Here is a 13066-nt window from a genome sequence, read left to right as displayed (position 1 = left end):
TACTCAATCACTACTGCGCAATCAGGGTCACTGTCAATGGACTCAAATGGGTTAATATCACTTTTGGTTAATAATTCGGGATAAATGTAAAATTAGTTCTGTGTAGTTGACTTTAATTACAAATCGTATATTATCGTATCAAAGTGAATTTAGAGCTCTCTAGAGTCAAATTCTGTTTGACAGATTTTATTTGGTGCTACAGTAGCGCCAATAAAATAACGATGCATTTTTCACTCTTAATAAAAAAAAATATATATAAATCTATAAGCTCATGGCACTACAAAAAAACTTTGCTTTTAGCCATGTGGCATAAGCCACATGACTAATTTATTAAAATTATTTTAATTTATTTTTAAGACTTAGAATTTTAGCCAGTTATTTGTTGGCCACATGGCTAATTATCATTAACTGCTAAAACTTTCCTTCAACCCATTTCTAATTTCCCTCCTCTTTATCTCTCTCCTTATTTTTTATTTTTTATTTTTTTCTATTTTTCCCCTTTTTTTTATCAGTTCCCCCGCCCCCTTTTTTAACTATTCTTTTTTCATTTTGTTATATTTTCTTCCTTCTTTCCTTTTTTCCCACGCTCGTCGTTCCTTCTTCTCCTTTTTTTCTTCATTTTCTTCACACAGAGTCACAGAGAGGGAGATGGAAGAGGGAGACTGAGAGAGCTGGAAGGAGAGATTCTGAGATAGATCTGTGGTCAACGATGGAGCTGGAGTCTGGAGGGTCACGACCGAGAGGTAGAGCTCAAAGATGGAGGAGATCCGGCCGACTCACGCTCGCCGGCCGTGGATCTCCATTGACCACAAGTACTCTCTCTCTATCTCTCTCACTCTCTCTCTCTCTTGTGATGATCTCTCTCTCTTATCCTTTGAAGTTTCGATGATGCAGGGATCGGAGGACCAGCCTGATTTTGAATCTGATTTTTGGTTTTTGTTGTTTTGGTTTGATGATTTCCGGCGAGTGGCCGAGTGGGCGACTCGATTTTTGTTGTTAGGTTTGATGGCCGGTGAATTGTTTTGTTTTTTTTTTTTGGTTTGATTTCCGGCCACTGGATTGTTGTTGTTTCAGTTTATTGATTTCCGTTGACTGGATTGTTGTTGTTTCGGTTTTTGTATTTTCGGTTTGATGGGTTCTGCAGCCGGCGACTGGGTGATTGCCGGTCCGGTAGATGTACGCCAGAAATATTGTATATATATGATATTGGGAGAAAAAAAAGAAGCAGAACAGATATATATTCTTTCATTTTCTTTTTCTCTTTTTTTTTTTTTTTTTTTTAAAAGAATAAGAAATTATAGCCACGTGGCTTTAATTACACGTGGCTATAAGTGCCCAATTTTTTTAGAAAATAAAATTGCATTTAGCCACTTGGGGTGGCATGTGGCTAAACGTCACGTGGCTAAATAGCCACATATATAAAAGGCCATGTGGCTAAATGTGCATTTAACAACAATTGGATTCACTAAGCGTAACCCATGTAGCTAAGTGCACGTGGCTAACAGTTAGCCATGTGTATGACTTTCATACACGTAGCTAACTGCAAGTGACTAAAAACCAAGTTTTTTGTAGTGAATTTCAATTTTAATTAAATATTTTACGTATTATGCCTAACTAATTAAATGACAGTTTGAGTGCCGATTAGGACACAACTCATGGATGGGAGATATTTTAAAATATCTTTTGTACATCTTCATATAAGAAATGAGCAAATCCATCATTGAATATGTATATATATGTGCTACAATTTTTAGTATCGACCACATATATCATTAGTGTTGACATATGTTGACACTGGTGGGTCATCATCAGCATCGGGGGTTTTGGGTCTAGCGTCAACCTGTGGACGCTAATACTCAATAGCGTTGACTTGAGGACTTTTAGCGTCCACCAAGTGTCGACACTAATGAGCAATTGTTTTATAGTGTTTAGATATTTGTTGAAACGCCTTTTGGCATACGCCACCCTCCATAGAGAGAGACATATTCAAGTAACGGTGGAGGAACCCTGATCAATTATTTAACAAATATAAGGAAAGGCAACAAACAATAGGAAAAAAGAAGATATATTTAACTGGTTTAATCATAATTAAGGTTATCCTCTTGCCTCTCAACCGAGTGGGTGACTTTATCCCCTTTTCTCTTTATCCTAATCTGTCAAAAAAAAAAAAAAAAATCATAAGGCTACATTCATACGAAGGAAGTTATTTATGGGTAAATAACCTTAATTTTAAAGATTTGGGAAAACAAGTCAGTAATGTCAAATCTTCATTATAATCCCGAAAGTTGCTTTTGTCCAAGTCCTCATACCTCATTGTGTTTCTCTAAAACTAACGCAACTTTTAAAATTATCATTGAATTTGTGATAAATCAATATGAAATTTTGATGAAACAATAATTTTAAAATTTACATCAATAACACAAAAAAGATATAAAAGTGATGTTTAGGGTTAGTTTCATGTGGCCAAAGTGTGACAATGCATTTTGTTCTTTAAATATGAGACACAAAAATTGATTATGAGGGTACAAAGGTCCCCCATAGCTTGATGGTATGAGTCCAATGGAAGTTACTTGATGATTGAAAAAGGGGCATTGCTGCATGCATTTAAGATTGAGTTGCCCATCATTTTTTTTTTCCCTTTAAATCAGGTAGCCCACTTTGTCAGTTTGAGTAACATAGACAATGACAAATAAGATTAAAAAAAAAAATGAAAAAGAAAAAAGAAAAAGAGAAAAATGTCCATGGACAAAGATGAGTTTTAGTAAAAGATGTCAAGAGAAAAAATAGTCAAATTCATTGAGGATAAAGATTTTTCTCCAAATTCATATGGATAACTTTTTTTATTCAGTCGGTTAAATTGACATGTACTTAAAATGCATGTGATTATCACGTGCATTTCCAAAATAGAGAAAATTCTATCATCTGAAAATATCATCCAAAGCCATGTATTGATTTGCCAAATCAAATCAAATCAAATCAAATCAGAGCTTAATAACCAAATCTAATGCAGAAAATTAACACTTCTTTATTTTCTATAATCAAGCATTAAAATCTAGGAAGTACATAGCTAGAGTACTCTTAGCAGCTTCTTCAAAGTCTCAAGAAAAATCTTAAAATAAAAAATAAAAAAAATCAGAAAGTCACATGCAACAGATATTTTTTACATTTCGTATTCATTATTTTAACATAAAAAATATGTATCTCTCATCTCTCCTCTTTGCCTCTCTTTGGAGACTGTGTTGAGATTTTGTTAAAAAGATGACGGTACGAAGAGAACTTGCATTTAGTAAAGAAATAATATTTTAATGATATAAGAAAAAAAAATTAATGAAAACTACTAGAAAATGTATTTAGATAAGAAAACAAAAAATAATTTCCTTCTTTAAATTTTTTTTTTTTTTTTTTTTTTTTTTTTTTTTTTTTTTTAAAAAAAAGAGCAGCTAAGGATGGTCGGGCCTATATCTCCTAAAGGAGGATATGTAGGTCAATGCGTGTGTAAATGAGACAAAGAAAAATGGGTACTTTATTTTATTGGGAAAAGATTTTTGCACAACAATGTTGCACAACACATGTACAACACAAGACATATGGGTGGGATCCATGTAAGTAAGACCCACCACATAGGTTTCACCCCATGTATCTTGTGTTGTGCAACTTTGTTGTGCACCAATCTCTACTCTATTTTATTACCAAAAAGTTTTTGGTTCGTAATTGTTTAGTAAAAGAGACATGATTCCTGCATAACAGTTGTATAACAGTTGTGCAGGAATCAAGATACATGGGTAAGTCCCACGTGTAGTGGCAAAGCTAGGATTTTGGTTCAAAGGGGTCAAGATTTTTTTTTTTTTTTTTTTTTATTATTATTATGAATGAAAAAAAAAATTCAAGTTAAAAAAAATGATTAAAAATATTACAGAATATAACTAACTAAATAAATAAACAATTCAATAAATTTTAATTATTATTTAAAGCATATAAATGTAACTTACCATTTATTTTGTCAATTATGGTTAACTGGTTGACAATGTCTAGCTTTTCTCTAGATATGCTCTTTAAATTTGGTCTCTATCATTAGGATGTTAATCATTTTTTTTTTCTTTAAGAAAGGATCTACTAGCACGAGCTTATTTAGAATTTGATTGGAGCTCAATAGAATGTTTGTTATTCTCCATTATTTCATGTAACTACAATTATATATTTCATACAATTAAAATATGCAATAAAAACTGTATATATTCATAAATAATTAATTTAGAAGAGTAATCTAAACATAAAATCTTAACCAATGTAAAAGTTTGATTAAATACTTCTAAGGCTCAAAAAAAAAAAAAAAAAAAAAGCTAAGCAATTGATTTAAATTATGGAAGGCTTGTTGAAGTAAGAAGAAATCCAAATTACAAATTGTTAAATTGTTGAACGCTTCCTATTTTTTGAAGCATGACAATTTGACAAATGCAAATAACCAAAATACACTCATTTTTACAACTTTAACTGTTTTGCAAATCAATGTTTGTATACCTCAATGATAGTAGGCAGAATGGCTCATTTTGACAAACAAAGTCCGGGCCATTAGCAAAGGCCAAAGTGAGTAAAAAAAAAATGGTCATTTTGACAGTTTGACCCCTTCTAAACCCTCTTAATATCTAAACAAAGAAAGACAAAAAAAAAAAAAAAAAAACAAACGTCCAATGAATAAGAGAAAACATAAAACAAACGCTAAAGGCCAAAACGGTGTGTTGCGTGCGTTAAGCTTAAGTCAGTTAAACGACGCGTTCAAAACATTAAAACGATAGTTTTGATAAAGTTAAACGGTGCATTTTTTCAATAACTAAAAGAATGTTTTCAACCTTCATCAGATTATTTGAGTCTTTGAACTAATTACAGTAACATAGCGAAAATGGCAGGAGTCGTAAATCTCGTTCTTCTTAAAAAAAAGATTTGCCCAGCCCCCTGATGAATGGCTAAAGGTGGGCAAACTAGGACATTTGAAAAAATTCAACCGGGAGTAAGAGGAATTTTTGAGAGGAGAGGGGAGAGCATTTGACCCTTCTCGACCCTCCTCCCTCCGCCCCTACCCACTTGGTGGGTCTAACTGCGTGGGTCCTATATGAAACTCACTCCATATCTCTTGTCTTTTGCATAATAATTGCATAACTATTGTTCAGGAAACATTAACATTAGTAAAATACCCTGTGACATTTAGGACCACGTCTCACATGCATGTCTAGCTAGGGTTCATTAATTGGTGGGGCAGGAGCACCTTCAGCAACTTTTGTACGCTTTAATTTCTTGCAGTTGACACAAGTTATAGAACAACAATTTACAGGTGGATATTTAATTGCTTCGTAGATAGATGATGTGTACTGAGTGTTTCATGACTTATCTAATACTAGCCACACACTACTGATACTAATTCCAATCTCACCTCTTGTATTATTTGATCGAATTTTAAAAGTAATTTATTATAAATTTAATGGTGAATATAAAAGTTATATAAGTTTTGAAATAACATAAAGCGGACATGAGGGCGACATGCAGCATTAGAAGTAGGACTTTTATCCTTCTTTTTTTCCTAAAAAAATAACGTGACTTTTAAAATTATCATTAAATTTGAGATAATCATTAGATTATGATTTTAAAAGTCACATCACATTTTTTTTTTAATCAAAGATCTGAGTATTTCATTGATCAAAGATCACGAGCATAAAGCTTTTACATCACAAAGTATAAAGTTTTGCAAAATCATGGGCACATGCTTTGAGGTTACATAGTCATAGATACAAATAAATTTTTTACAATAAAGTGATATCTATGATTTTTATCTTCCACTAACCCATGTATAAAAATAGTTAAAGAACAGATCTGTTCCGAGCAGATTAGATCTAAGCCAATGGTAGTCAAATATCCTAAAAATTTATTTAAACCGGCCGTGAGAGATAACCCCTTACATCGAACTATATATCCAGGTCGTAAGAGATAACCCCTCATACTTAACTAACTTTTATCCCATAGATCGCCCGTGAAGGCATATTTAAAGAAAAGAAAACTCTTATGCAAAGAAAAACCACAACCAGCAAACAGCAGCAGCGACCAGAGAGGAGATGAATGACACAGTACGGAAATAGATGGACAGATGCATAGCGGAGATGCCAAAATTATTGATATGGTCGAAAAATGCCTACAAACAAAAGAAAAAACTAGAATGAGAGGGAAATGGTAAGAGCAGGGAGTAGAAAGAAAAAGTGAGAGATGGAGGAAGCAGGTTTGCTTTCTAAAGTCACATCACATTTGAGGGTAAAAGACAAAAGTTTTACTTCTAGTATTACTCCAGCCACATTTTTTGAACTTCTACCACCAAATACCAATATAATCATTATAGGTAATAAGGACGACTCAAAGGCAATTTAAGGACTTCATAAAAAAAAAACATAAAAAAAAAACTCTTTCAACTGTATTTATTATTAATAAAACTAAAAAATAACAATGACTGGGCAGCCATGCCATCCTTATTGTGCTCCAATATAACTTAATGACTTAGACTTAAAAAGAAAATTACAAAACTAACCTTATCGCAAATTCACTCAAGTGAACGCTTTGTTTCTCTCCCTCAACACCTCGCTTGGGCGACCATCGATATTAAGTGAATTTTTTTTCACAATTTTGCTTGAGCAACCCTCGGGTGATAGTCAAGCAAAATATCAAGTGGCAAAACAAAAACAAAAACTTTTCTAAGTGGTAATTAAAAACAAAATTTTAAAGGGTTTATTTCATTAAAAATAAAAATAAAAACCTATAGTTTTGAAGGAATTTTTAAAATTTTGGTGGAGTTACTGCCCCTTGTATCCTCATTTGCACAAGGGATAAAGCTATTTAATTACATATGATGGTATTAACGAGTACTGTGAATTTTTATTTTTTTTTAGACTGAAGAAGCTCCTCCTCCAGCTAGCTGTTACCGAGTGTTACATGCTGTAAAATTAATTTTGTTGGTGCAAATTATTTTGTTGATAATATATAATATTAATCCGAAAAATTAAAAGCAAGATAAATAGAATACAAAAAAATTAAAATTAGAGCAAAGAAAAATCTTACAATATTATTGAATCATGCAAAAACATTTTTTTTGAAGGTTGATTTTGTGCTGAGTATTTAACACAGTGCGATTGGGTGATCTACCTTCTAGAATTTAATTATAACGTCTACATTAGTCATTGACACATTTTAAAATATGAAAATTAAAGGAACATCCCTTTAATCAAAGTTAAATAAAAATAAGTGTTCAAAACTGTATGCTTTTGGAGAAAAAAAAAAGTGATAATATGCTACGAGTAATGCTACATATCACCTTTATGTCCACTTTTTGTCTTTCAATAATTGATGTGGCTCTTAAAATCACCATTGGATCAAAATTCATTAGTGGTCTATCATAAATTCAATGGTGATTTTAAAAGTCACATCAATTATGGGAGGACAAAAGGTGGACACAAGGGTGATATGTAGCATTACTCATAAAATAATAATTTGTGAACTCTATATAGACGTGTGACGTGTGGTGAATTTTTTTTTTATTTTTTATTTTTTATTCTTTTCTAAATCTCAAGAGAATCCAAAGGTCTTGAAAGTAATTTAAAATAACGGTCAAAATCATTTAATATTAATGATCAAACGGTATAACTGATTTTTTTCCTTCTTAAAACTCAGGTAACGAAAAAAGGTAAATAAACAAATGAAGCAATGGCTGTGTTAAAAACAAAGAAAAAAAAATGTTTGTAATATTAATTACAACATAAAACTCATTGGGTCGTTTGAAAATAAATTTTGAGCTTTTTACGTTTGAGACTGAATTGTTGACTGTTTCCGACTGTCGACGTCAGTGAATAACTGGCAAACTGCCGACATTAATGTTGGCCGGTCGGCGGAATATTCTTGCACGCATATAGTGGTGATAGGGACGACTTAAAGGCAACTTGAGGACAAGCTCGTTTATACGGAGGGCGAGGGTCAGACCCTCGTCCCACGTGGCACCTCATTTGGTTTTTTTTAATAGAAAAGGCGACTTGAAGTAAGTGCGAATGTTCTTTGCATCAACAAACCTTTGTTAGAGTTTGGATCCAACCAAGATTTTCCAAAGTGTCAAACTGAGAGCTGGTGACATTGGGGACCCGGATGGCTGGTTCCTTACTAGAATATGTGGCTATGTCTTGATTGTTTAGTGTTTAATTAATAGCCTGCCAAGAATGACCTGATCATAGCCATCTGTTTTACAATCTAAAACTTAAGCCTCAGAAGCTTTTTTGCGTTGTAGAACTTTGTTAATTAGTGAGATAATTAACTGGAAGCTTGCCAAGAGTGATTTGCGTTAAACCATACAAGGTAATAGAAAGTCGATAAAAATTCTTTCAAATTGACATGTACCCTTAAAATATGTGATTTTCACGTATAACAATCACGAACTCTAAAAATACATGAGTAGTAGTTTAGACTTAATTATATTCTCTTGGTAATGGTTTTATACTATATTCATATATAAAAGAGAAATATATATATCAGTGTACAATTGATTTACAGGAAATTAAGCTCAAGCTATAATAGCATATTGGTGCACTAAACCTAACAACATGTGGTTAGCGAGCACTAATCATAGTAATTGATACTTCATTTACAGAACAAGCACCTTCACTAATTGATCTATCTTTACTGTTGTAAGTGCCCTTTGAAATAAACGCAGGTTGTTTTGGATAAGAAAGATGTGTGTCATCATCCAACATAAAAACAATTGCTGACATGGTCGGTCTATCTATTGCATGTTCTTGCACGCATAAAAGACCAATTTGAATACATCTCGAAACTTCATTAGCATATTCCTCACCCAGTGATGAATCAACTATTTCGATGGCTTTATCTTCTCTCCATAAGTCCCAAACCTACAAAAAACATATTCATCATATTAGCTTATAAAAATAGCAGGCTAATTTGATAAGCCTTTTGCCCAAGTTCTTACATGCCCAATCAAGTTTGAGGAGGGACCATCATGATAATAAGCACTGTTCTTTTTGCCAGTAATGAGCTCTAACATCAAAACTCCAAAGCTATATACATCAGACTTCACTGAAAATAGCCCTTGCATTGCATACTCCGGTGACATATATCCACTATAGTAGCAAAATAAAATGATCAAAGATAGCTTTATGTTTGTGCATTAGCGTGACGTATAAACTTTCTAGGAACACAATAGGAAATAGAATAACAAAGGTTTGCTTAAAAACCACTTCAATTTGTACTTTTAAGACATATAATAATGGAAGGTACTTAATAGGACGGAGACTGTAATATATCTTTCTTTTGTAATGCACTTACAATGTTCCAACGATGCGATTTGTATTTGCTTCATTTTGGTCCCCTCCAACGATTCTAGCCATACCGAAATCTGCAATTTTTGGATTCATTGCATTGTCAAGTAGAACATTGCTGGCCTTTAAGTCTCTGTGGACAATTCTTAATCTTGAGTCTTGATGAAGATATAAGAGCCCTCGAGCAACCCCACAAATAATCTCGAAGCGTTTTCTCCAATCTAACAAGGACCTTTTTGTTTCGTCTAAATAAAGAAATGAGAACTTAGAATATATATGCTTCTGTATTTTTATTACATACTAGGACTTAATTCATATGTTTGTAGTTGGAGGACCATTTTCGGGTGATATTACAAGAAGCTTATGTGAAAAGTAGACATACCAAATATGAAAAAGTCGAGGCTTTTGTTTGGCAAGTACTCATAGATTAACATCTTCTCTTTTCCTTGAACGCAATAACCTAGAATCCTCACAAGGTTCTTGTGTTGGAGTTTAGCAATTATTCTAACTTCATTTTTGAATTCTTCTACTCCTTGTCCGGAATATCTTGATAGTCTTTTTACTGCAATTTCCTTCTGATTATCTAAGAGACCCTAAAATTTAAGTACAAATTTCATTTAGTCATAATGCATAGAAACAAATCTAGTGCATTAACACACACATATGAACTGAAGTTACTCAAATTTTGGGACATTTTCAGGGAGACTACCTTATAAACTGGGCCAAAACCACCTTCTCCAAGCTTGTTAGCAACAGAGAAATTATCTGTAGCTGCAACTATGATATTTAGATCAAAGAATGGCAAATCTGAATTTCTTGTACTCTCATTTAACTCCCTGCTTTCATGAAGGTATGTTGAAGTTGAGGTAACACCAAACATATTTTTGCTTCCCCTGCTTTCTGTCATCAAACACAGTTACAAATATTATTTCAGGGTGCTAATTTTTTGCAATGATGAATTCCTACACAAAAAGCTCACTAACGAAACTGAGGAAATACAAGTAGAATTCAAGCTTATAATTTTCATTTGTTATCATTGGTAGGTTTATAGTCCTTTTGGTAATTGAATAATTATGAATGTAAAAATTAATTCAGACTTTTTTCTTGCCTCCTCAGTTACCAAACTAATTCTTTTTTAATATCTGATTATTACCGGCCTTAGAATCAAAGAAATAGGTGAATAGAAACAAGAAATAAAAGCTGCTTCAAATAAATTAAAGAGTGTAAAACAAGTTTACTTACCTGTTTTCTTCCTCGTTACCAGCCAATACACAATGGAGACTAAAAGAAGCAACATTACGGCAACAGAAACCACAAGAACTACGAGCATCCTCTTGTTCCGAATAAGGCCATTTTTCTTTGAATATTGAGCTAAAATAAAAAATAAATGTAAGAAACTTATATTAATTAAATGATTAAATTCATCATTTCGTAGTATTAGTTTAAGTTTTTAAGATATTATGTGATTTAACATAGTCAAATCAGAACATATGTCTTGAGCTCATTAGAGCTTGAGCCAACACATGAGTAAAATATTAAATATTAATTAAATGATTAAATTTACTCTTTTCTATCCATTGAAATTCAGATAATATTTTCCAATTCAACAAAAGGTGACAAAAGAAAAAGCTATATAAATGTGAAGAATACCTAATGTAGTTGCATCCACACGTACAAACAAATATTGTCCCGCATTGGCAAACATTCTGATGTCCACCAAGTCCCCGTGCCATGACAAGCACCCGATCCCACCCCTAGTATGATCTGCACTGGTGTAAGCCGTACAAGAACAGTTCCTCAAGCACTCCTGCTCACATTCCTTCAAACTCAAACTCATGTCCACACGTGCTATGGAAGTATCCGGCAACTTCACATGTCGCAGCTCCACAAACCCTTCTCCACTGTGGCAGGCGGATACTCCTTGACTCCTCACGCATCCGCCCGACCCTTCTCCCGAGTTCCATTCACTGGTCGAATTGGGTTCAAACCCGGGTAAGCATGTGCACTGGAACTTGGTGGGATTGTATGGGTCGCAGTAACCGTTTGGACCGCACTCTCCATACGTATCACACAACTCTTTCGGAGTATACCAAAACATGACCCATCTACTCTCTTGCCACGTGGACCGAGAAGCGACTCCTGGTTCGTTCATCACTAGTGTAGTGAAAATTCTAGGGTCGGTTAAAGTATACACATACGTGACCTCATCTTGATTATCCACATAACTAACGTTGAAATAAAAATGTGGAATATTCATTTCAGGTATACCGGTCCATCTTTGTCCGGTCCAAGGTCCGCCCCGCCACAATGGAGATCCACCCTTTTTTATGAACAATTGTGGGTACCCAGTCGGGTCAATCACAAATGAGCAGTTGCCGGTTGCCGGGTCATCTTCGGACTTCCAAGATGTTAGGTACCGGTTGAATCCGGTTCGCCGGTCCAGCCCAAATTTCATGGACGCGAGCAGAGTATTCGTGGGATAGTCAAAGCTCTGCCATGTAACCCTTTGGCTGTCTCGTACAACCAAAACAAGATTTCCAGAATCTAAGAGCTGAGCCGCCATAGAATTGTTCGTGGATGAGACTGAAGCGTTAGTAGACCAGATAGGAGTGCTTCGGTTTTTGCTGTTGAGGACGAGGTTTCCATGGATGTTGATGGAGAGGACTCCGGAGGTATCATTGAGAGGGTTGTCTCTGTTTGCTACCCACACAACGGTTTGTTCAGGTACTTTGTAATACCATATTCCGACGTAGTGGCGGCCAGAGTTTCCCGGGCTGAAAAACCCAAGGGCGAAAGTTTTTCCTTTCGAAACTAGGATGTCACCATCTTTAACGGTCTCGTTCGGCAAAATGGTGTCAAGGGAAATGCAAAATCGGAAAACAAGTAGGGAGAGAAGCAACGACGTATTCAATAGCTCTTTGGCAGGATTCATGGTGGTTTTTTGGATGAAGATTATAGGTTGGTTTGCTAATGAGATTGCTCTGTGTTGGTGTTGTGGTTGAGAAGGAATCAATGATCAAACTCAACTTAAATGGGGGGAAACTGAACTCAAGATATTGGGGGACAAAAATCTGGGAGGTAGGTGAGGTTTTTAATTAGTAAGGTGCAAGAGGGAGGAAATAGTAGAAATACATTCAACTTTCTAACCTACTCGATCGTGAGGATAATCTTTTAGCGTTGTCATGTCAACATCACTTTTTTCTAAATTTAACACCACATTATAGTCGGTTACATTTTATTTTCAAATTTATTATTGATTTATGGAATTTATATTAAGTCTATCAGATTTATAGATTAATTTAAAACTTGATTATATGTTGATATGTAAAGAATTATGTGTATTATTTTCTTTTTTCTTTTTTCAAGTTTACCCCCTTTCTAGCCATATTTGTAAGTGAAATGAGTTTTCATTAGAAAAATAAAAAGCTATCGCTAAGAATAGAAGAATGTGTAATGAAATAGCAATTCATATTCTTTAATTTAATTGTGATACATCAATAGAACTTGAATAGTAATCAAACTTACTAAAACACCTAATAATACAATTTTAAATTACAATTTTCTCATTTCTCAAACTTTTTTTTTTTTTTTTTTGTTATCTCTCAAGCTCTTTAATTCTTTCTATTTTGCTCGTGCTCACCCGGTGAATCCCAAACATTTTCCAAAAATCAATAATAGACATTAGGGTTGGGTAAACTTTTGATTTGATCTCTATA

At 33.9% G+C, this 13066-nt stretch overlaps 1 protein-coding gene across 4 annotated transcripts; it reads right to left on the bottom strand.

Moving 5' to 3' along the window:
- Positions 1 to 8519: 8519 nt before the first annotated feature.
- LOC133868331 (G-type lectin S-receptor-like serine/threonine-protein kinase RKS1) lies at positions 8520 to 12376 on the bottom strand. 4 transcript variants are annotated; one of them, XM_062305182.1, is made up of 7 exons: positions 11001 to 12376; positions 10593 to 10721; positions 10060 to 10250; positions 9733 to 9943; positions 9358 to 9427; positions 9002 to 9152; positions 8520 to 8924 (listed from the first exon to the last, which is right to left on the bottom strand). In XM_062305182.1, the coding sequence occupies exons 1-7, from the start codon at positions 12280 to 12282 to the stop codon at positions 8625 to 8627; spliced, it is 2334 nt and encodes a 777-aa protein (XP_062161166.1). In that variant the 5' UTR covers positions 12283 to 12376; the 3' UTR covers positions 8520 to 8624. The 4 variants fall into 4 exon arrangements, with proteins under 4 accessions (XP_062161166.1, XP_062161165.1, XP_062161167.1 ...); XM_062305181.1 differs by having other exon boundaries at positions 9358 to 9595; positions 11001 to 12375; XM_062305183.1 differs by lacking the exons at positions 9733 to 9943; positions 10060 to 10250 and having other exon boundaries at positions 9358 to 9595; positions 11001 to 12375.
- Positions 12377 to 13066: the final 690 nt, after the last annotated feature.

Source organism: Alnus glutinosa, chromosome 5 (genome assembly GCF_958979055.1).
Source record: "Alnus glutinosa chromosome 5, dhAlnGlut1.1, whole genome shotgun sequence".
Classification (NCBI taxonomy): Eukaryota; Viridiplantae; Streptophyta; class Magnoliopsida; order Fagales; family Betulaceae; genus Alnus; species Alnus glutinosa.
This window is presented reverse-complemented; position numbering and strand designations above follow the sequence as displayed.

Coding starts and splice junctions, on each gene's coding strand:
- LOC133868331 (XM_062305181.1), bottom strand. CDS start 12,282: ATGAATCCTGCCAAAGAGCTATTGAATACGTCGTTGCTTCTCTCCCTA. Junction 9,596..9,732: donor CCTCGACTTTTTCATATTTG/GTATGTCTACTT, acceptor TTCTTTATTTAG/ACGAAACAAAAAGGTCCTTG. Junction 9,153..9,357: donor AATCGCATCGTTGGAACATT/GTAAGTGCATTA, acceptor TTGCTACTATAG/TGGATATATGTCACCGGAGT.